This window comes from Crocuta crocuta, unplaced genomic scaffold (assembly GCF_008692635.1).
Source record: "Crocuta crocuta isolate KB4526 unplaced genomic scaffold, BGI_CrCroc_1.0 scaffold172, whole genome shotgun sequence".
In the NCBI taxonomy this organism is placed as follows: domain Eukaryota; kingdom Metazoa; phylum Chordata; class Mammalia; order Carnivora; family Hyaenidae; genus Crocuta; species Crocuta crocuta.
In genome coordinates this window covers 7,284,173-7,308,320 of record NW_027528872.1, presented here as the reverse complement: position 1 = coordinate 7,308,320, position 24,148 = coordinate 7,284,173, and the positions used below count along the sequence as shown (strand labels likewise).

Sequence of the window (24,148 nt, the reverse complement as noted above, 5' to 3'; positions counted from 1 at the left end):
AACGTTTTTATAATTTTTGAGAGAGAGGAGTACGAGTGGGTGACGGATGGGGGGGGGGCGGGACAGAGGATCCATAGCACGATCCGCTGAAGCAGGCTCTGAGCTGTCAACACAGAGCCCCACGTGGGGCTTGAACTCACGAATCCTGAAATCATGACCTGAGCCAAAGTCGGATGCTTAACTGATGGAGCCATCCAGGCTCCCCTTGAGTCATTCCTTTAAAAGCTGAGATTGTGTATCATACATTCTATTTAAACAGGCTGGGAATTGTGTGATACATTTCAGAAAGTTATTCAATACAAACAGTTAACGTTTCAAAGAGATTTTTTTCATTTTTTAGTGACTTGAAAGTCTGTAGGGAGAACCTTGTATTCACCAGTAAGGTCAATTAATGAGGCATACTATTATAGACAGGGCTACGCCATACTACTAATTAAGTGATATAGTTATTACACTGTTGTCTATGTTTTATGTTTTGCCTGGCTAGATTCTTAAATGCCTTGGGGACAGAGATGATAAATTTCATTTTTATTTAATTCTGCCCTAAGTATTACAACACTCTAGAGGCAAGTAAGAGATGTCCATTAACGTATCACAGCGACTAATACCAAAAGCTCCTCAAATATATACTACCCCAAATAAATCCAAGGTAAATTTAAATGTCTGCATGTGTGTGTATTAAATGTGGATTTAATATGTGGGTTTTACAGCAGAAAGTCACATAACTTAGCATTAAAAGATGGAACGATGTCTTGTCTTTATAATTCAATTTACCTGAGCCTCAGTTTCTTCATTTAAAAAACAATTTAATTTTATTTGAGAGAGTGAGCAGGGGAGAGGGACAGAGGGGGAGAGAGAGAATCGTAAGCAGGCTCTACACTCAGCATGGAGTTTGATCCTGAGATGAGGTCATGACCTGAGCCAAAATCAAGAGTTGGACACTCAACTGACTGAGCCACCCAGGTGCCTTAGTTTCATTTTTAAATCGGTATCATCAAATCACCTGTAGCAGACACACTGAAAGTTGCCCAGCCCGGTCAGCAGCCTTTTCCTCCCACTCCTGCAGAGCCCCGAGTTTGTTGAGATGTCCACTCAAACCCCAGACAACTCAAGTTAAGTCCCAATCGATCATTTCGCTCCTGGGAATGGTTTGGGGAACGTGTGACTGAGTTCTGATCACTGGGACAAGTGGGGATGAGGGATGGGTGAGCAATCGGGGAAATTTTCTCTTGTTCTTAAAAACAGACACAAGTTAAAAACAGTCTCTTTTTCTATTAGATTAACTGAGACTGGATAGGAGTTGTAAATAGCCACACTAGCTGTTTCTACTACTCATGTGTAGTATTATCACCTTTAAAAACAGATGATAGGGGCACCTGGGTAGCTCAGTGGGTTAAGCGTTTGACTCCTCATTTTGGCTCAGGTCACGATCTCACAGTTCCTGAGTTCGAGCTCTGCATCAGGCTCTGCACTGACAGTGTGGAGCCTGCTTGGGATTCTCTCTCTTTCCCTCTCTCTGCCCCTCTCCAACTCTATCCCTCTCTCTCTAAAAATAAATAAACATTAAAAAAAGAAAACCTAGAAGATATTTTATAGTCAATCTACATAGGCAGAGTTAGGAACTTCAATTTAGCAGAGTGCACCTTAATTCTGAATTTAACTACCACCCTTAAGAAGCCGACAGCATTACTAATAACTGTCACTCGAGAAACCACTTTAAGTGTATAAAGCACTTTTCCTTAAAATTGTACTTTTTAAAAAAAGTATTCTGATTTTCACAGCAATCTCAGCAATCATCCAGCAAATATTTCTGTTTTCTTTGTGGAGGGAAAAAAAAGAGGAGTGAGTTGCTTGGAGCCACACAGAAATTGATGAATATGATCAATGTTTCCGTAAACGAGGTTTTAGACAAGTGCTCTGGCCAACATGTTATGTTTTCTGTTGGGACAGTCTTTATGCCTACACCCAGAAAACTGTCCAGAGCAGACTCTTCCTTAGGTAAACATCTCAAGAGTCAGAAGGATTAATGCAGAGTCTGGAGTTCCAGAACCGTCCAGGGAAAAAAAAGCGAGTTCTTGTTCTTCTCTTACCTTTAGTCTCACAGATCATCACATTACTAAACTCGCTTTCTCCCCCTTCATTGAAGCACTGCATTTTAATATCGTAAGAAGTTTCTGGCTGCAGATGGCCAATCATGTGCCACTGCTTTGAACCTAGAAAGGAAAAGGAAAAGAAAAGCTTTACATATCGCACGACCCAAAGGTGATCTCAAAACACGGTTAGAAGAGCACCTATCACTGTAGAGTCTGTTTGCGCGATGAAAATGTCCTTAAGCGAAGTACTTCAGTAATGCAGACAGCCAAACAGCATTTCTGTGACATGCCATGAAACAAGTGACAAGAGACACATGGAATTAAAGTTATACCGCTGGTAGTAATACTTTGTTGCGTTACAAATAATTAGTAGTGGGTCTTCATAAAATACATGTTAATTTCATGCAGAGGTTAGGGGAGAAAAAACCCTCAAGTCCTCTGATGTTCTGTTTTAACCTAACAAGTCAATCCACTCTGTCCACCCACCAGAAAGCAGCACGATAAATGAGTTCAGCAAATGGCGCCTTACCCGGAAGAAGTGACCATTTATTCATAAGACAGGCCTTAGAGAAACTCAGTTCTGCTGGATTGGATGTGACATGAACAGACATCTAAGTGGATGTCTGAACAAATGGTTGAAAATAATCAAAAAGCAAAACCTACTGGCGGAAACTCTTGGTTCCTGCTCCCACTGTTTCTTTTCTTTTGAGTCAGGGTCTCCCAACCACACAAGTATCTCTAATAGAATGATTCTGTTATGCATGGCACATAGCCAACGTTCCATTTAGAAACACTCCCCAAACTGAACACGCATATGAACCACTCCATTTTTACTTCCACGGACATGTGATGAACTTTAATAAACAGGGACACTTCTGCCAGATTTAATGAACTCTTCAAGCACCTTTAATCCCTCTTAGAACATATCTCTTCAAACTGTTTCCACAGTTCCTTAGAAGCTCAACGATACCACCGACTGATTTAAGAATTAATTGAAGGGGGAGGAAAAACAAAACCAAACCACACAAGCGAGTCAAATCTACTTGGCTGACAGGTCCAATAGCACTGGGTCCCTTTCTAATTCAACGCAGACAAAAATATTTCAAACCCGAAACACACCCTCTTTTCCAGGTCACCACTACAAAACCCCTCATTCATAAAGGCCCATAGTTTACACAGGAGAGAATCTGCTTGTTTTAGGATCAAGAGACTCTGAAAGGCTCCAGAAGTAAGGAATTCTATGCCCCCTTTATAAGTATAAAGAGGACCCTAAAAGAAACTTGACTCGCAATCTTGAGTCAAAGACTGGAACAGATCTATTTCTAAATTCCAAAACCTTTCTCAAAGACTTCTATTTTTCCTCTGTCCTTGGGTCTTTTCTAGCCCAGCCCTACACTCACCTAACTATAAACATTCTCCTGAATAATTACCACGCTAGATTTGAAGTTTTCCTTTCAGAGTCCTAGTCAAAACAGGATTAAACTACGCTTCCAATAGGTTAACTAATAAGAGAAATATAGGTCAAAGAATACGTACCTTGTTAGATTAATATTCCACTGTTATGGTAATTACTCAAACAGCTAAAATGACAGGAAGCACTAGCAGAGAGAGAGTTTTTACTGATCGCTGATGAATAAGACAACAAAGTGCATTCTTAGGGGGGTCAACCAACCAGCATACCCTTTCCTTAAAGGGGTCATTTTTTTTTCCCCTCAAAGGATATTTTAGAAAAGGTGAAAAACCAAAGCACATGCTTAAAGCTTAGGATGCCTGATACTTTAATTTATAGGAAACTCAACTGTACAAGGCAAAAATACTCATCACAAAAGCACTGGTATGCTGGAAACATTTACAGTTTATTTCAATGTGGGGCTTCATTCAGAAGATAGGATAACGTAATATAATTGCTCTTGGTGTATTCTTTAACACAGTCATTGAGATTCAGACTTTTTCCAAAAGCTTAAACAATTCTGCGTCAATATACGTAAGTAATCTAAAACTTTGCTTTCAAGAAAACTTCATGTGCAAAGGGTAAATACTTTTTGTTCCTTGGTTTGGGAGAACAGGCCAATAGTTTCCAGCGGCCACAAAAAGAATTTCAAATGCATAAACCTGAAAATAAGGAATAAGCAAATCACACAGCACAGTGAAGCCCACTTAAACATCTAACTGCTCAGTCTACGAAGTTTATAAACAAGTCCTCTGTGCACCGTAAGGCAAAACTCACATCTGCAGACACTACTACTGGAGTACAAAAGTAATCTCCCAGCTCCACACACCATATTCACATCACGAAAGCTTGCAAAAAGTTCAAAGACTTAACTAGAGAACACACTGTAAAAACTGAAATACTGGTGGGTGTTTCTAGAGAGTAGAACCAAGAGAGGCAGGGAAAAGAAGGACGAAGAGCAAGACAGAGAGGGAGGTTCACGTTATTTACATTCACCTTGTTCAGAACTATTTTATAGCAAATGGTGATCTCTGTCAAAAGACTTTTGAAATAAAAGTCTGCCAGCCCCACTCTCCTACCCCAGAGAAACTAAAATGAAGACCTGGCTAGGACTCAAACATAGAACAGTTACTAACAACTCTTACCATTTCTTCCTTTTGAAAAGCTTTTTTAGAAAGTGAAATGTGCATGTGGAAAGGTACCCATGACAGAAGAGCTCACTGCATGCTAGTGAATTGAACATACCCATGGGACCAACACCTAGGTCAAGAAAGGAACTATTACCGGCACCCCAAAAGTCCCCCTCCCCATGTTTCTTCAGTCACATCTCCCCCAAGACAGCTACCCTCTTACCTTCACAGAATAGTCTGGCCCCTAACAAGTATCTCCCTCATTTCCCCCAACGTTTCATGTTTAAAGTGGATTTTTAAAACTAATTTGTTTCCTACTTTTCCAGATTAAGAGAAATAATCATTCTTTCACTCAAAAAAGATTTACTGAGCACCTGCACGAGCCAGGTATTAAAACTCGGATGATAACTTTGTACTATATTACAAAAGTAATTCCGCTGGGAAAACATTATTTGAATTACACCATTTAAAGGAACTTAATTTAGCATATTTAAGTGAATTTATTATAAGACTACTTATAACAAAAATTTTATGCGGTATTTGACATCAAGAAGTCATATGAGAACAACGTTGGCCCAGGGCCATTTTCCGACATGATCTATCACAATGTTAATAGTTCAAAGAATCAGAATCTTGGGAGTGAAAAAAGTCCTAGGAAGAAGGCTTCCTCCCAAAGCAAGAATCCCTTCCAAGAGATCACTGAAAAAGAAGTATCCAGCTTCTGCCGAACACCTCCAAAATGAAGGGGTTTCTTATTTTGTTGAAAATGGTGTTGTGGAGGGTTCTTCTTTATGCTACTTCCTTTCAGCTGCCCCTCCCCAACTGGCTGAGTTCTTCCTCCACATAATAGTCTTTAAGTATTTGAAGACAGCTGTCAGTCACACTGCTTGGTAGATATCCCTTTTCCAGCCTCAACATCCTCAGACATTCCATTGTTCTTTCTGGAATCCATTCATTCATTCATTCATTCATTCATTCATTCAATACTGAACACCTCACCACTGTAGGGGCTGGGGATACAGCACTGGAGAAGGGACTCCTTGCCTACAAAGAGGCTAACATCTAGCGGGGGAGACAAACTAAGTAAATAATTTCATACACACATGCACACATACTCCTTACATACCAACTGTGATGAATTCTACGACATAACCATAAAGGGCCCCATTGGAAATTACACCAAAGGTAGCTCACACTAACCAATGGAGGATACCTGAGAAAGTAACATTTCGGCACACAACAGAAGAAACTAAATTAAACACTGGAAGAGGAGCACGGTAGGGGGCAGGAACTGCCATGTGTCATCGTCCTGAGGCACGAGAGATCTTGGTGCACACAAGGAAACTCAGAGAGGGCCAGCGTGTCACGGAAGGCCCAGTGAGAGGGGAGAGGTGCGGGAGACTGGCGGAAGGTGGAGGCAGGGGCCAGCCAGATCCTGTGGCTGGCCCTTCAGACCACATGCGAAGTTCTAGACTGTGTTTTATATGCAGGGGAAAGGTAGTGTCAACACCCTTCGCTATCTTGGCTGGTTTTTTCTCTACATGTACTCCAGTCTCTCAGCATCTCTCAAAGTGGGGAATATGCTCAAGATACAATCATTCTAGCTCAGATATCAACAGAACTGGGACTGAGACATTTTTTAGATATAGCTACAAGTCGCACGTGATTTTTCTACCCACATTACTATTCATTTAAATAAAACAGAAAACAAAAATTTTTTTCAGATGAACTGCTGACAAATCAGATCTCCCCCATACTTTTGTAACTGTTTCTATTACCAAAATAGTAAGATACTATACATATTACACTGGAAAGACGGTCTCTCTTCGGGAAAAAAATCAAAGTAATAGTGTGTATGACATTTCGTGTCTTATCTACCTTAACCTAGGATGATGTTTTCTGTAGTATTTATAAACTTTCTCCACCCAAAGCGCTTTCCTGGGAGGCCAGCTTGCTGGTGGGACTTACCTTCTACAACATCCCTCTTGTAATCACTGTCATTGTCACTATCTGTTGGCCGGTAGTAGATATAAAATCCTTGAATGGGAGTATTATTGTTACTTGATGGAATGTACTGAAAAACAGAAGCAAAGACTTGTCAAAGACAAAAACAAGTGTAACTTTCACATCCATGACGTGAAATATCTGTGTGGCAGTATTTTTCCAGCTTCATTTTGTAAACATCCTTGATGGCTGTTTTAAATTTAATTCAAAGGAATTGAGAGTATTTAGTACTAGAGGGCTGGGCACGAATGACGTGATATATTTCACCAGGTTCAAAGGCATGGAAATACATTTGGTTCAAAATAAATAAATCTTGGGGCTGCCTGGGTGGCTCAGTCGGTTGAACGTCCAACTCTTGATTTCTGCTCAGGTCATGATCTCGCAGTTTGTGAGCTCGAGCCCCATGGCAGGCTCTGCGCTGAGAGCATGGAGCCTGCTTGGGATTCTCTCTCCCTCTCCCTCAGCCCCTCCCTCCCCCTCAGAGTAAATAAATAAACATGAAAAAAAATCAATCAACCTTGAAATGGCAATGACGATAACACTTGGCTGACAGCTGAGGAGACTGCCCCACTTATCACACGTGCTTTTAGATAAATATTCTATGGCCTTCAATTTTCCCTCACTTAAAAGTCACAAACATTTGCTATTCATAATGTCATGTCATGAGGATGTCAGATCAATCGTTACCATGGCCAAACCAGAAAACCGTCTCGTTAGAAAAGATGTCCTGCTTACCGTCCACTTCAGCATGATCTGCGTATCACTGACAGCTTCGGTGTATGCGATGTGAGGTCCAGTTATGGGACGGTTAGAAAAACGATTGGGGAACCCAGCCACCTGGTAAGGACGAGACGCCGAACTCCGAAAACTCTCGCCATAATGGTTGATAGCAATGACCCTAAATTTGTATGTTGAACCTTTTGAGGGAGGAGAGAAAAACAGTTTTTAAAACGCTGCAGGAAGACAACTGAAGGTATGACATACAAGATACGACGAAGGTGCCAATATATCTTTCTACCATCACAGAAACAGACTCTGAAGTCTCCACGGCAAACAGGTTTCACCCCACTTGCCAGCATCTGTCAACTGGCAGCGAACGTTCAAGATGTTGGGCTCCTGGGGCCAAGAGCTCACTGGGAGCCCCTGGGAGACAACGCCATGAAAGATTAATGATGTCTGCCATGGAAGGGGCAGGGAGAGAACAGGAAAGAGCACATGTACTTTGTTCTTTACACCATCATCTTCTAAAGGCATAACCATCAACTACTGTACTGGCTGAAGTGTCTGTGCTCGAAACAAGGTTCTTTCTCCTTTGAAAGAAACAACTGAAGCGAAGTTTAACACGCTCAATACACTTATGAAGGGGCGCTGTGTGGGTGACGGCAGATGTCACTCTGATTTCCCCAATAATAGCATAAGAGTGAACAGATTTAAGCTACAACAGAAGGTATTTATTTGTATTACATATTAAGAACTTAAAAAAAAACCAACAAAACCTCTAAGGATTGCGAATGTCTGAAGATCTGGATCTAAAGAATAAATTAAGACTCCTCCTGCACACTTCCCGATTGCTCAAATATAACCGCGGGGCTTCTGAAGAGTCTGCTTTCCGTCTATAAAATGCTACTCAGCTTCGCCCACACTTAAAAGTGTCACCTTGTCCCAACTCTACCTACAGGCTCCTAGGCTCATGTTACCTGTCTAGACAAACACTGGCATCTGCCACTAAAGAACCTTTAAAAGTCCATAAACCGAAATGGTCATGAAACATAAATAAAAGTAACCAAAGTGTATAACCGGCAATTTTCCCCTTAAAATATGTAATTATAGCAAAACACCTGCCTCTCTCTCTCACACACACACCCACAAAGATGTCACACAGCACTGTCAGAAATAATCCAAGATGCAGAAAAAAAGAATGTGTTAAGTAAATTACACTATACCTATACAGCAGATATATAGTTAATGAAAAACCGAGGTTTTGAACAATTTCTAATGATATTGGAAAACGCCTATGATATAGGGAGAATGGGGTCACAAAATGGTATTTATGGCATGATCTTGGGTTGTATTAAAAACAAAACAAAACAAAACAAAACAAAACAAAACAGGGGCACCTGGGTGGCTGAGTCGGTTAAGCATCCGACTTCGGCTCAGGTCATGATCTCATGGTTTGTGAGTTCGAGCCCCGCGTTGGGCTCTGTGCTGACAGCTGACAACTCAGAGCCTGGAACCTGCTTCGCATTCTGTATATCCCTCTCTCTTGCCCCTACCCTGATGCATTCTGTCTCTTTCTTTCTCTCTCAAAAATTAAAATTAAAAAAAATTTTTTTAAAACAAAAAAGACTACAAAAATATACCAAAACGTAAACAATGCTTATCTCTGGCTGGGTGGGTTTCAGGTGACTTATTCTCTTCTTTATAGTTTCTCTTCAGTTTTCACATACCAGGCTCGTATTACTTTAACAACGAGAAGAGGACAAGATCACTATAAATATGCATCTCGAGGCAGCATGGAGGGCAAGAAAGGAAATGTTTGAGTATTACTACCTGGCTCTAAGCTACGAACTTCCACAGAAAGTTTGGAAGGAGGGATATCTTCAGCTGCCACCAGCCAATCACTAGTCCTCATCCGTTTGTACTCGACCTTGAAGGCAGTGATTGGAGAACCGCCATTGGCCCGAGGAATCCAAGTGACATAGACAGACGTCTCAGATGCCGTGGAGATGGTAGGCCGATCAGGTGCTTCTGGAACTAAACATGGAAACATTTTTTCCAGTAACCCATGGTGTCAGAGACAAGAAGAACTCAAACTGAAAGGGTCATTTTATTAAAGATTCGTCACCAAACCTAATGCCGGAGTTAATAATATTCAGACTGTTTTCCTGTCATCTTTCAAAAGCTAAGGGGCAATGAAATAACCAAATACAGGAAATAAAGGAAAAACAAAGCCATCTATAAACTTGGTAATTAGCTCTAAAAAATGGAAAGTTAAATGGGTATGATGCTACTTTAGATGCATGGCTAAACAGTATATAAGTAATGATTACTTGGTGCCTCAAGTCTGAATGTGCTTATAATTTATAGTAAATTTTCATAATTAGGTGTTACTTTATTTAAATGTTTTTCTTTCTCCATCCAAGTTACAGAAAACACATACAGACTAGCAGCTATTACTAGCATATCCCACCTTAGCACACCTCAAGGCTACAGGAACGCTACTCCAAAAAAACAGACTGCAGGCAGTAAAGAGATAAACTTTGAGTAATAAATCAGCAGTGATATGAATGGGCAAAGAGAATGCTACACGGGATGGAAGCAGGAAGACAGGATATGTAGTTAGATAAAGTGCCCTCGACAAAGAGAAGAGCCACCTGATATCCACACAAACTTCAGAGAAAGGGGGTCAGAGAACGGAGTGTCTAGGAGTTTCAGGTGGCACTGCCAAGGGGAGGGGATGTCCCAGCCCACGACCCAGACAGTCTAGACTCCCGTGGCAGGTAGAAACATCAGGATTAAGTCCACAAGCCATTTACACCATGTACCTAACTCTTCTTGCTGACCAAGAAGACCACATACTTGTGGTTGTAACTGGCTTCCCGGGTGGTTCCTCCCAGGGAACAATGCCAGTAGAAACAATCTGGTCTGTGGGACGGTTTCAGTACAAATGAGGAGATCGCCATTCTGGTTTACACTGATCACCTGAGTTCTGCAAAAGCAAGCGGGGTCTCAAGAGGCTGACTGGCGTTTGGTGTGCTGACAGTCAGGTGTCCAGAGCTGAAGGAGGTCCAACTCCAGGCCATGGTGACATTACCTGGGCGAAGGCACTAAGCGAGCCCTGTCTGGCCCGTGCCGCATTCCTTAAGACACCACTCTGTCCCAACTCAACTCTGCTTTAGCCCGAACAAATACAAAAGAAGGAACACAATACTGTTGCAGACGGCACTTGTATGGAGAAAATGGTGGCATTTTAAAAACAAATTGCTTAAGGGATAAAAAGAGAAAAATATTCAAAGCAGGCAACTTTTGACTGATACTTACTGTATTCCTTTCGAGTTAGAAAGCAATGGAAACAGAATGAACAGAACTGTTAGTGAATCTTTCTTTTCGTACTAGATAACCAACCACTTCCTCATGTTGATTCACAGGAAGTTAAAACTCATCAAAGAACACCAGAGATCAAATAGAAAGAGAAGGTTATTAGGGAAAAGAATCATTACAGAAAAGAATCTTCAGTATCTAAAAGAGTACGTGGCAGTTCAGGGATAAAAGACAGTCTGTAGTTGGGAATTTAAAAATCTGAATTTTGGGGGGCGCCTGGCTGGCTCAGTCGGTTGAGTGTTCGACTTTGGCTCAGGTCATGATCTCACGGTTCATGGGTTCGAGCCCTGGGTCAGGTTCTGTGCTGAACGCTAGCTCAGAGCCTGGAGGCTGTTTCAGATTCTGTGTCTCCTCCTTTCTCTGCCCCTCCCCAGTTCACGCTCTGTCTCACTCAGTCTCTCAAAAATAAATTAAAAATGTAAAAAACAATTTTTTTAAATCTGAATTTTGAACAGCAGCCCTGGTGACCTCAGGCAAAGCTGTGTGGCCTTCTTGAGTCTCAGTTAAGAATTTGTAAAACAGAGATGCTAATCTTTCCCACAGGGTTATTGTGAAGATTCAAGAGGTCACTTCCTATGGCTATCTCTGGATAACTCCAAACTCATGACTTCAGAACTGAATTCTTGTGGGATCCACCTAAATGTCCTTATTACCTATCTTGGTAAATGGCCCCTGGTGACCCAGGCCTGAGGCACCACACGTTCGCCTCTCACTCAGTGTGGACTCAACCTCCTTTGCCTGTCAGCTGTGTCCTTCTCCATCCACGTGGTCACTCTTGTTGTCATTTCTCTAGCCTCATCTTCGGTCATTTCTCCTTTCCCCCTCTTTAAAGTCTCTATGGTTCTTCATGGCTTTCCAGGAAAGATTAGTTGTTGTTGTGTTAAGATTAAAATTTTACATACATCATACAAGGTGCCCACCTGCCTCCTCTCTACTCTGGCGTCACTCCCCACAGCAACCAATCACATCAAATCTCCCCTAAGCCCTAAGTCTCTAGATGGAATACAGCATGTCAGTCATCCATCTCCCTGCACAGAAGCTGTCTTGCCCAGAACTTCTTGTTCCTTCCTCCATTCTCGTCTTTAGAGCATTCCTGTCTCTGCAGCTCACCACAGGGAGCCTCTCTGACCACCACGTGCTTCCTCTCCATGTTTCTATCCCCATCCTGGAACACCAGGGGTAGACTCTCAGGCATAATGAATCCAAATCACTGTTACAGGTTTGTTTGTCTATATGACCCACTATGTTGTTACTGACTTACTGTCAGATCATCCACGATGCTGTAAACTTCTTGAAGGCAAGATTTATTTTGCCTCTGCTGCAATAGCATTTCGCCCAGTATCTACCATAGGATGTTAAATAAGTCATAAGGTTGGTGTTTTTCAGAGGTCAGCTTTATTCATAGAAAGTTGATACTTGGGGCGCCTGGGTGGCTCAGTCGGTTGAGCGTCTGACTTCGGCTCAGGTCATGATCTCATGGTTTGTGAGATCATGGTTTGTTTCAAGCCCCGTGCAGGGCTCTGTGCTGACAGCTGGGAGCCTGGAGGCTGTTTCAGATTCTGTCTCTCTGCCTCTCCCCCACTAACACTCTGTGTCTCTCCGACTCTCAAAAATCAATAAATGTTAAAAATTTTTTTTTAATTACATAAAGTTGATACTCGTGTAACTAATCTATTAAGGTACGTGAGCTGTTCCTCAGAGGCTAAGGTTCTTATGCAGAAGAGGCTCATGATATTGAAAAACCGGAGGGGTTCCAGAAGGGTGTTCCAATGTTATGACCTGCGTTTGTCTGAGACCAATTCATGAAACACTCTACAAACAGGGAAGAGGGGCTTGAACCCTCTGAGAGCTCAGCAATGAAAAGTTAAGCCCTCCCTCGACATCCTGCTAACACGTATTAACAGAGCCACAGCGAGCACATTATGTTGTAACTGTAGAATTAGTAAGTGTGAAATTTAAATACTAAAAAGAATCTTTTGAAAACTGTATGGCTGGGACATCTAAAAACCATACACTTGGCAAGATATAGCAATAAAATGGACTAGGACATGTGATCCTTCAATAAAACACACTAAGCCTTACCGTGGGTACCACCACACGTTTTGATAAGTCACCAAAGGAAGAAAAAAGACTTTCAGACTTCAAAATATAAATGTGGTTTCTTTGCCAGAGAGGAGACAGAAAAATCCTTTTTATGAGCTATAAAACCATAGTACCTGAACATTCTGAATCTGAGTTTATTACCTTAAATACCAATCATGACACCGAGTTACCAAGACTGGAGCACAGGGCGTTACCAAAATGGTTGAAATAGGGACTGAGCAAGCTTGGCAGGCTATAATCTGAACGATAAACAAACACTCGCTCCCACTCCACCCCCTAAATAATTTGAAACATGCCAGTACACGTGTAAACAAAATCAATAAAAATGAAGGCTCTCCACTTTACCTCCGCTATGCCTCGAGGAGTCTGTAAGTACCACCCCAAAGTTGTCCGCAGCCTCCGAAACAACAGGGCGCCTAGGGATGCCCATGGGTGGAGAGGACGCCTGGGTGTTTTTGGATGAGGCTGTTTTCTCTAGAAAAGTTAAAAAACACATACTCATATACTGTAACATACGCTTCTGTGTATATGCAGAGTGAAGGAAAGAAGGTAAACTCAACTGGTGTACACATATAAATACGTGAACTTGTCTGTTACAGGGTCTACGTTCAAAACCTACATTGTCAATGCTTAGCTAATCTGAGGAATTGACTTAACAAAACTACTTTGTCAGGGCACCTGGGTGGCTCGGTCAGCTAAGAAGCCGACTCCTGATTTTGGCTCAGGTCATGATCTCATTTGGTGAGATGGAGCCCTGAGTCAGGCGCCGAGCCTGCATGGGATTCTTTCCTCCCTTTCCCTCTCTGCCCCTCTGTCAGCATGCTCTGCTTTCTCTCTCTCTCAAAATAAGTAAGTACTGTTTTTAAAAATTACTTTGTCTTTTTCTAGTAGCTTTAAGGGAAAACTAAAATGTGTCTTTCTTCATCAGGCTAATTTTAAGTTACACACAGAATAAACACCACAAGTATAAAAGCCAAATGAGTAAAGGCTTTCTAACTATTCATCCCTTTTTCTTCTTACCATACCTACTTCTTCATTCTAAAACGGAAACTTCATTCTTAAAGAGCTTCTGTTTCTTCGTGGGAAAATTATCACGGTAAGTTTGAAAATTCCAAGAGGCAAAAAGTGAAAAAGGATGATTCTCTTAAAACTGAAATACATTCTTATTCTTCAGTGTTTATAGGTCAGATGCTATGAACAACCATGGACTAATTATGAACATTAACTCAAAATGCAGTTCAAATAAGAAATACTCATTATTTTTCTAGCTAGACTCAGCCAATTAGTATGAAAGGGTCTTTTCCAAAAGCCAATAAATAATTTCTTCTCAATCATACCTCTTTTTTATTTTTGTGCCGTACTAAAATACTCTTCCACCCAGTTCCCCTCTGTGCTCACGGAATCTTTTTGTTCATAGATGGCCATGCTATAATGGCATCATTTTCAATCAAGCCTGCCCTCAGCAAGCTACCTCACTTGAAAGAACATCCTTTCTTTGCACCCTCTAAGTCCTTCCCAGTACTTGTCAGATTTTGGCCTCTCTGCTCACTCCCTTGCCCTGCTGCAGTCCATCCTTACCCCACCCCTGCGGAACCACACCACAGATTATGTCACTCAGCTCAGCTCAAACCCTCCAAGGTCTCTACTTTCTCAGAGTCAGCCGGTGTCATCCACAAGGCGCTGTGTGGTGTGGGCCCTGTGTCATCTCCCTGAGTGCCTTCCCTCACAGCTTCAGTCGCTTTGCTTCCGCCCCAGTGGTGCCCTCAGTATTCCTAGGGTACACCCTGCACACCCCACCCCAGGGTCTCTGCACTTGCTATTCTCTCAGCCAGGGTGTTCTTTCCTTCCCCAGATATCCACGTAGCTTTCCACTTTACCTCCTCGACATTCTGCTCCACTGTCCACTGCTCACTGAGGACATCTCTGGCCACCTATTTACAGTGTGACAAGTGCTACCCCACACACTTCCTATATCCATCCCCTAACCTAATTCTCTTTAGTAGCATTTACCGCTTTCACTTTCTAATGTACTTATAAATCAGCTGTAAGTGTCTCCCAACTAGAATGTAAGCTCCATCAGGGCAAGGAGTTTGTCTCTTTTGGTTATTGCCTGGCACACAGACGGCATTCGGTAAATATTAGCTGAACTGAAATCCTGCCTTGTAGTTGGTATTTATTTATGTGTCTTACCCCTTCTTAGAAAAGTAGAAGTGCCATTAGGATGACTCTTATCTTGATCATCTTTGTTTTCCCTCTATCATCTACCCTAATGACTTACATATCATAAACTCTCAGAAATACTTGTAGAACATTGGATGGGATCAAATAATACAACCACCCAAGCATGGCCAACAAAGGTACTATAATAAAATTATTTAATGGATTTATATATAAGAATCTCTAGAGAGGGGCACCTAGAGTCAGTTAAGTGTCCGACTTTGGTTCAGGTCATGATCGCGTGGTTCGTGGGTTCAAGCCCCTTGTGGGGCACTGTACACTCCACAGCTCAGAGCGTGAAGCCTGCTTTGGATTCGCTTATGCTCTGTCTCTGTCTCTCTCTCAAAAATAAACATAAAAAAAAAAGAAGTGACCCAAAAGGACACTCAGGAATAGAGCAACATCAACACGGCCGGCTTGCTCCTCTTAAGGAAGGGTATACTCACCTTTGCTGGTTCGGAAGGTAAGCATGGCGGGTTGCCCTTCACCTGCTGCGTTTCTTGCCACCATCAAAACTTCGTAGAGACTAGACGGCTCCAGTTCTGTCAGATGGAGCTCATTCTCACTTCCTGGGACTCGAACTGTGTGCCAGCTTCCCACCAGGCCAACACCATCATCAAGCTGCTCAAGAGAAAAGAAGCCATTAAAGAAAAGGAGATAAAGGGTGGAAAAACCTCCCATCCACTTTGAGAAAATCTTCCATTCCAGACGAACATGGGTAAGGAATATACTGTTGGAAGTAAAAGAGACACAATACTTCTTCACACTAAGAAATACAAGGAGACCTGTAACATGAACTTGGGAATTCTCAGGAATAAAAAGACTCCTGGCTCTCCTACTTAACCACTCATTTATGGCCTCAAGCAAGTTAGTTAATCTCCCAGAGTGTGCTTCCTTTACTTGCAAAGGAAACAATACTGCTTTCTTACTAGGCTAATGGGAGCATAAAATAAGTACATAATAATCTGGACTAATGATAACATATGATATACACAATAAATATATGATAAATTAGAATACATATGCATATATGAATTACATACTTATGCATTATATATTTACAGCATTCTTCATGTCTCAACACTTGCACATGTACTGGAGGAAATAAATGTTAAAAAGATCTGGGGCACCTGGGTGGCTCAGTCGGTTAAGTGTCCGACTCTTGATTTCAGCTCAGGTCATGATCTCACAGTTCGTGGGTTTGAGTCCTGTGTCAGGCTCTGTGATCAGCTCAGAGCATGCTTGGGATTCTCTCTCCCTCTCTCTCTGCCCCTCCCTTGCTCGTTTGTATTCTCTCTCTGGCTCTCTCAAAAAAATAAATAAATAAACTTAAAAAGAATAAAAGATCCAATCCGTTGGGTCTTAGTTAACAGAATTAGGAAACGACATCACACAGAAGTTTTTGTGTGGGTAAGAATCCCAGTGAAAATTTCTTCCTCTTGAATCATCAGTTAGAAACAGTGAATAAACTTTCAAATATCACCATGTTAATTGTACCAGATATTACAAATATTACTATTAAGTGATGGGTACTAAAATGTCTTGGGCAAAGAAAGGTATTTTAAATATGAGGGTATCTTTTGTTCATTTACTAGTCTCATAAGCAAAGAGAGACTTTTTTTTCAATTTGCTTTAATACAAGCTTCTGAAAGAAAACATTGGAAAATCAACTGAGAAGATCAAAGTTCACCCAAACAAATCACCAAACAACATAAGATTCCAATACAATTAAGAAGACCACTTGAGTCTACGGCCATACCACCCCAAACGCGCCCGATCTCGTCTGATCTCGGAAGCTAAGCAGGGTCGGGCCTGGTTAGTACTTGGATGGGAAGAAGACCACTTGAAATAAAAATAATTGTCAGAGATTATGCCAGAGGATGTTTTTTGACATTTCGAATAAGAAACTGCTTTATTTGTTAAATAAACTGTGTTTTATTATCTCACAAAGGGGTGACTTTTTATTTATTTTCATTTTTTTAAATGTTGTTTTAAAATTTATTTTTGAGAGAGAGAGAGAGAGAGAGAGACGTGGCGTGAACAGGGGAGGGTCAGAGAGAGAGGAAGACACAGAATCCGAAGACAGGCTCCAGGCTGAGCTCGCTGTCAGCACAGAGCCTAACACAGGGCTCGAACCCACGAACCATGAGATCATGACCTGAGCCGAAGTCGGACGCTTAACCGACTGAGCCATCCACGTACCCCCTTTAAAAAGTGGTTTCTAGAGGTTGACACTCAAGGGGTTAAAATGTTTGATTGAAAAATGTCCAAAAAAATGTCAAGAAGTCACTGGGTTCTTGGAATCCCTATTTTGGGGGATACTGTGTATATTTCATTCTTACTGCTTCCTGGTAAAACCAGCATGACTGCTGGGACAGTTCTCCCAAACTCATACTCCTGGAACACTCCTGTTCTGTTTCCTGCTGCTCTGTAAACGTCAAGGATAATAAGCCTGTGCTATATACACACAACGTTAAGGTGAGCGAAGAGAAAGCTGATAAATGAGAAAAATGTTACCTTTCGATACTTCACAAAATAGGCATTGATGGGCAGCCCGCCATCCTTCCCCGCCCTCCAGACCAGGTTGTACGTATCAGATGTGTAGGTCTGCGGGGGGCTCAGAATGATGGGGGCATCAGGGACAGAGACACCACTGGCATTTCTCTCCGGTGATGATTCCACTGCACTGGAGTGTTTCTTCCCTGGAAATGAGCCCAATAATCCAGCTTCGGAACCATCTCTTTTATCATTCTGAGTGGGATTAGAAGGGGTGACTGCCTCTGCTTTTGTATTTGTTTCAAAGGGAACTGCAGGGAATGGAAGAAAGAGAGAGAGAGAAGAGACGGCTTGAGGAAATTCATTATTTCAGTGTCTTCTTCACAGTGATCTAACTGTCCACCAGGATACAGACTACCTGAGCCCTAGAAGGGAAAGCAGGTAACAATTCACTTTGTAATTCATGGAAACCTCCAACCTCCAGTAGCAATCTCTTATTGAAAAATCTGCGGTAGTCAAGTGATTTTGAGGATGTTATCTCTCCTTGATCTATGCCAGTATTCCCTCTTTTACAACAACAATTTGCTAGTGTAACCTCAGAAGATTTTAGATCGGACAACACCGGAGTGTTAATTCCAGCTGCTAAATGAAACACATGAAGCGATGCATTTCCTTAGCAACAAGGTGAACTCAACAGTAAGGAAACAATCAAGAGTTAGGCTATTACCTGCTGGGTAGCCAGTCTCCAATGATACCCCTCAGTATTCATACTCTTGGACAGTCAGTCCCTTCCCTGTGAGCATACAGCGCACAAGAGAAGGGGAAAAATACTTTATTTGCACTGAAAAAACAAATAGGTTGCATATCCCATCCCCCAAATTTACTGAGCACGTAGTATGTGCCAAGCATCGTGCTAGACATTTAATAAAAATAATCTCCTTGAGCTGAGCCCTCAAAACATTCTTAGGTGGACAGTAATACTCCCACTTTACAGATGAAGACATCAGGGTTCTGGGAGATTAAGTGACAACAGCTTGCAGAAGAACGGTGGTGCCGCCAGAAAAAGAATGAGAAGGCAGTGTGTGAAAACAAACACACCACCAGCACCACGAAACCTAAGTACTGATGGCTTGGTTTCTCTCAAGTGCTGTTCACACTGGCAACAAAAAGGGCTCCTATTTTTGACCACTTTTGTGGAGGAAGGGAGCAGAGGAAATGACTTAAAAGATCTTCTTCTGGGGCACCTGGGTGGCTCAGTCGGTTAAGCGTCCAACCACAGCTCAGGTCATGATCTCACGGTTTGTGAGTGCAAGCCCTGCGTCAGGCTCTGTGCTGAGAGCTCAGAGCCTGGAGGCTGCTCCGGATTCTGTGTCTCCTTCTCTCTCTGCTTCTCCCCAACTTGTGCTCTGTCTTTCTGTCTCTCAAAAACAAATAAAATTAAAAAAAAAAAAGTTTCTTTTTCACAATGAAGTTGGATTCCTGACAAAAAAACACGGCTAACGGCATAAGGTCAATTTTCTATTTAAAAGAGAAAAGGTGTCTCAGACGCATCCTCCATTAAAGAAAACAAAAGGCTAGTGAGAAAATAATATAGGAGAAAGTGAATCAAGTTCATGGAGACACTTTCAAAATATTGCTCCTGGAGTAGCCATGTTTATCTAGTGAGTCAGGCCGTGGGCTGGCTGGTGCCGAGAGATGGACTCTAGCAAGTGGAGGTAATTAGCTGTGGCTTAGGGTAGTGGAGAATGACCTTTTTATCATTAGCATTTCACGGAGCCTTGGGGCTGCTTACCACTGGGAAGTGGTATTTGGCTGTACAGGAGTTTAAAGACCACAGGCCTCAATTTATGCAGAGGCATGAGACAAATTTATGCCACAGCCTGTGTCTAACAGTATGAGTATCACCATTCTGCTCCTGCTATTCTAGTTGCGATGAAGACTTTTCTGTAACTTTTATTGAAAAGGGGATTCAAGAAAAGGAAGGGGGAGAGGGAGATTCAATTCCTTTCCCTCTGCTATTTCCAATAATATGAGTGCTCACAAGATGCTAGATACAGCTTATAAGGCCTTAACACCACTTTCAAAAGTTTTTTCACATACATTATCTCAACTTATCTTCAAAACAACTCTGGGAAATGGTCAGACTAGACCGATTCTTGGCCTTTTGGCTAAGATCAAGTGTGAAATGATCAGCTTACACATCGAGTATTTTTAAAGGTAGAAACGCTTTCTCAATTGGAAAAGAGACTGATAAAACTCTGCTTTTCTAAGTACTATAACTATGGCAATGAATTTAATGCCTCAGAGCTGAAACTAAACAAGGAATATAACCAAGCTTGTCAAAGCCCTTCCCGCCGTGGCCACTCACACCAGCAACCCCTACCCCGACTATCGCAAGCCAACTCCCGTTATAGGCCTGAAGAGTTACAACCCACTCTACAAATATTTGTACATTCAAGACCTCAAAACCCAAGGGCTCTGGAAAGAACAAGGGGGGAGGGGGCAGTCATCTCTCTCTTTGACCTTGCTTACTCCTCGCTTCACCAAAAAACAAAATAAATGGCTCCCAGTATGCCAGAATTTAAAAAGGCTCAGATTCCTGTAGAAAGAGGTGGGTTGTTATGTATCGTGAGCTTTAGTAAACTTGGCCAGATCTTAGTAATGATAGGGCGTGCAAAAGAGAAAATACAGGAACATTTCGGCACGATATAGGTGATGGGGTTACTATACATGAAAATGGTATTTATCATGACATAAAATCCTGGAGGGGGGGATCTTAAAGATCTAAGGAATTCTAACCTAAACAAGTTAGCTTATGTATCTTCCAGGGGATTCAGGTCTTTGATAGTTAAAGTGAGGCAGTGAGACAAAAAATCTAGTTCCATCAGCTGTGACTATCACATCTATGCCTCTTGCTACCCTAGATTTACATAAAACAGTCACTTCAGCCAAAAGCTACCCGAGCAGCACTCATGTTACACCTGCCCTACAGCTAACAATTTTGAGCAGAGCCACACTTATTTTCGCTTGGCAGAACAGATACATAAACACACACACGTATACATAGACATATTTACATGTATATAAATTTATACAACAGTCAACTACCCTCTTCATTTGAGGATTCTTAAGATGTCTAAAGTCAGTAGCTATTTCTTCCCTCCCTAACCACTACATGGGATAAGTATAATTTACCAGTCATTAGATAGTCATAATTATAATCTAATACTTAGAATTTATTGAAGGGTTTCTATTGTCAGACACCATTCTAAAGACTTCACATGGATTAATTCCTTGAATTCTCTCATCTACCCAATGACAAGGGCCTTTACTATCCCTGTCACAGAGATGGGAAAACAAACACAGATGAGTTCAGTAGTTTGCTCCAGATTTCAAAGCTCCCAGGTTTGAGCCAGGATTGTAACACCGCCCACATGCTTCACCTCTACATCGTTCCCACCTCTGGCATTTACAGAGTAGCCCAGGAGATCAAATGGAAGCCCTTGCTTGGCCTTCCCCACTTCTCTTCCTACCTCCAGCTTCATTTAGAGTTATAGGGACCTTGTGTGCCTGTGAGTGGAAATACTTGGGTACACATCCAATTTCTGTCTACATCCCCTTCTCTCCTCTGCAAAAGGCCACCCCTTGGCTGCTCCTCTGGCTTAAGGGTAACTGCACACTGGCAATGTGGTCAACGCTCTGGAGGATGGCCTAGGGAACAAGACCTGTGTGGAACCAGACTGTGAACCAATTAAAGCAAGGACTTCCAGAGCCCAGAGCAGGACCCCAGACCTGCTATACAGAAGGAGGAACCCAGGCTCCAGGCTCCAAGTACTATAACTTAACCCCTTAACCACGTGGACTGTTTGACCTGTGGGATCTGAGGACCCAGGGAGAAGGCCGCACGGACCCTCTAACGCACTGGCCCAAGGCAGAGACCTCAGCTGCCAAGACTAAGGGCAGTACTGTTTCTCGTACTCTGCTTCCTGCATGACAAATAAGGTGACAGTCTCCACTCAGCTGACTACCTGCTGGGGCATGCCTCTCTAAATACTCACGGAGGGAAGGCTTGAATCTGAATTAAGTACGATCTGAATTAATTTTAACAACACTGATACTCTATACACTAGTACTTCAAAAACTGTATAAAGCTTTTAAGTCATCCTCACCAAACATCAATAAAATATCAAGAATTAATGTTATACATCCCATTAGGGAAATAACTTTGAAGGTACTATTTGATAGGACCATGATTTTACCAAGCCAACCCTTTAGACTCTCGACACTGAACCTATCAGGGTCTCACCTAAAACATGTCAGCAATGACCACGTTCAGTAGCTTAGAAAACCAAAAGCAGTAATCATGAAAAGTGGTTATAACTTGGGGCTGCACCCAAACGAGAGCTTTCTCTGGGACAACTACAACCCTCACCAAAACATCAGAAATGGAGACCAGGGTTCATCTGATTCATGGTAAGNGATTCATGATAAGAACATACTTCACAGCACTTTAATCGCCTACAATCCGAGGAAGCTAATCACCCGAGAAAAAGTACTAATGGCAACTCACCAACCGTGAGGACTGCCTCTGACTGGGTGGCGCCATGTTCATTTGCTGCTTCGCAGATGTATTTCCCGGCATGCTCCTGAGTGACGGCCTGAATATACAGAGAGCTTGAGCCAGCTCGGGACATGACGAGGTAGACGGGCTCCAGGTCAAAGCCCCCAGGTCGTAAGTGTGATTTCCGGGACTTCGATCTGAGCACTTGAGATGGATGGCTGGTTATCAACCCGTGCCTGTCATACCAACGCATGACTGGGACTGGCACGCCAGTGGCATTACAGGACAAAGTGACAAAGTCTCCATCTACCACCTTTGTACTTGCTGGTGCTGTAATTATAACTGGCTTGAGTCCACTGCCTATTAAAATAGCAATTCACACACATACAAAATTAAGATTATAGTACCTACAATGCAAAATAGATTCATCTTATTGCATACATGTTCTCAATGTTGTGCCCAAGTAGCAGCCTTAAAAGCATCTTTTGTACATGTGTTTCTTAATAGCGGGTTTTTTTTTAATTGAAGTATAATCGACATATAACAGTTTCAGGTATACACCATCATGATTTGACATATATACGGACATTGAGATATGATCACCACAATCATTCTGGTTACCATCCCCTAAACAATGTTTTACATGCAAAAGAGTATGGAGAACACATTCATTCACTGAAATAACAGTGTTTGCAAAGACATGCACAAATAGGGATAAAGTAATGAGAGTAATACTTAAAACAAAGATAACCCCTCCTTGTTGATTCTCTTGTCAACTTTCACCAAGTAAAACTGTCCCTAACAAGTAGAATTCTTCACTGTGGGCTCCTAGACATTTTCTATGTCAACTTCCTATCCTTTAGGGGGAAAAAAAGGTATCCAAACACATTTGATTGCTGTTAAGTATAGAACAGGTGAAGCCATGAAAAAAGTGTGAAGTAGCATAAAAGAAAAATACTATTCTTTCAGAAGAATAGTTAATTCCAGAGGGAAACCTCTGATTACAAAAAGCCCGGGAGAGAAACCTGTTCTGAAAGTCGATGAGCATATTTCTTACCATTATTACACAAACAACATTTGTGTTTCTAAACTAGCTCTTTCCTTTTGGTCCCAGGTATTCTCTGGAGCCATTTCTACTATGGAATATCGATTACATATGGCATTTTCTCCAGCACATTCTTCTTTCTCCAGCCCTACTTCCTACATTTCACAAAGTAACGTTTGGTATGATTAGATTCCTGAATCTTTACCAATCTAGTAAGGGTAAGATGCTATCTCACTGGTCATAAACTGCACTCCTGTGAGTACTAACGAGGTTGAACATCTTGTCAAGTGTTTATGGGTCACTGATATTTTTCCTTCTCTTTGAAATGCCTTTTGTCCATTTTTCTGTTGGGACATTTATCTTTCTCGTAATGGCTTCAGAGTTCTTTGTAGATTCTAGGTACTATTCTGTTATTTGTTATATATGCTGCTAGTATCTTCTCATAGTTTATTGCTTTTCTTTTCATTTTTAGTGGTCTCCTTTGTAACAAGGATGTTCTAATCTCAATGTAATCATATCAATCTTTTTATAAAAATTAGCTTAAAGTGTTAAGTTTTACCCAATCAGATAGACGGTCTCCTGTATTTTCTTCAAAAACTCTGCCATCTTGCCTTTCACAGATAGGTCTTTAATCCACTGGGAATTTGTCTTTCTATACATTATGAGTTAGAGATTTCATTTCTTTTTCTCCATTTTGATGACCAATTATCCTGTATCTGAAATGGCTGTCCTCCCCTGGGTGATCTGCAATGCCACCTAAGTTAAGTCCTTAGGTGCAAATGTCTTCTTGATGGGTCTCTGTCTTGTTTCAAGAGTCTATCTATTCCTGCACCAATACAATATATCCTAATTACCACAGATTTTTATATATGTTCTATTACCTGTAAACATAAGTCCCCATGTTTTTCTTCTTCTTTTAGCATGCCTTAGCTATTCTTGGGTCTTTGG

General features: G+C 41.7%; 1 protein-coding gene across 7 annotated transcripts in view; it reads right to left on the bottom strand.

Moving 5' to 3' along the window:
* The window catches only part of CDON (cell adhesion associated, oncogene regulated), a 101,595-nt gene that overhangs the window by 28,433 nt on the left and 49,014 nt on the right, over nt 1-24,148 (bottom strand). For all 7 annotated transcript variants that reach the window (XR_013333287.1, XR_013333286.1, XR_013333288.1 and 4 more), the window contains exons 8-15: nt 22,165-22,515; nt 17,616-17,905; nt 15,545-15,719; nt 13,227-13,355; nt 9,228-9,431; nt 7,413-7,594; nt 6,642-6,747; nt 2,091-2,213 (exon numbers count right to left, since the gene is read on the bottom strand). Coding sequence is in view for 3 of the 7 variants with exons in the window: in XM_077756583.1 (XP_077612709.1) it covers nt 2,091-2,213; nt 6,642-6,747; nt 7,413-7,594; nt 9,228-9,431; nt 13,227-13,355; nt 15,545-15,719; nt 17,616-17,905; nt 22,165-22,515 (1,560 nt within the window). In the remaining 4 variants the exon portion in view is untranslated. The remainder of the gene's footprint in view (nt 1-2,090; nt 2,214-6,641; nt 6,748-7,412; nt 7,595-9,227; nt 9,432-13,226; nt 13,356-15,544; nt 15,720-17,615; nt 17,906-22,164; nt 22,516-24,148) is intronic.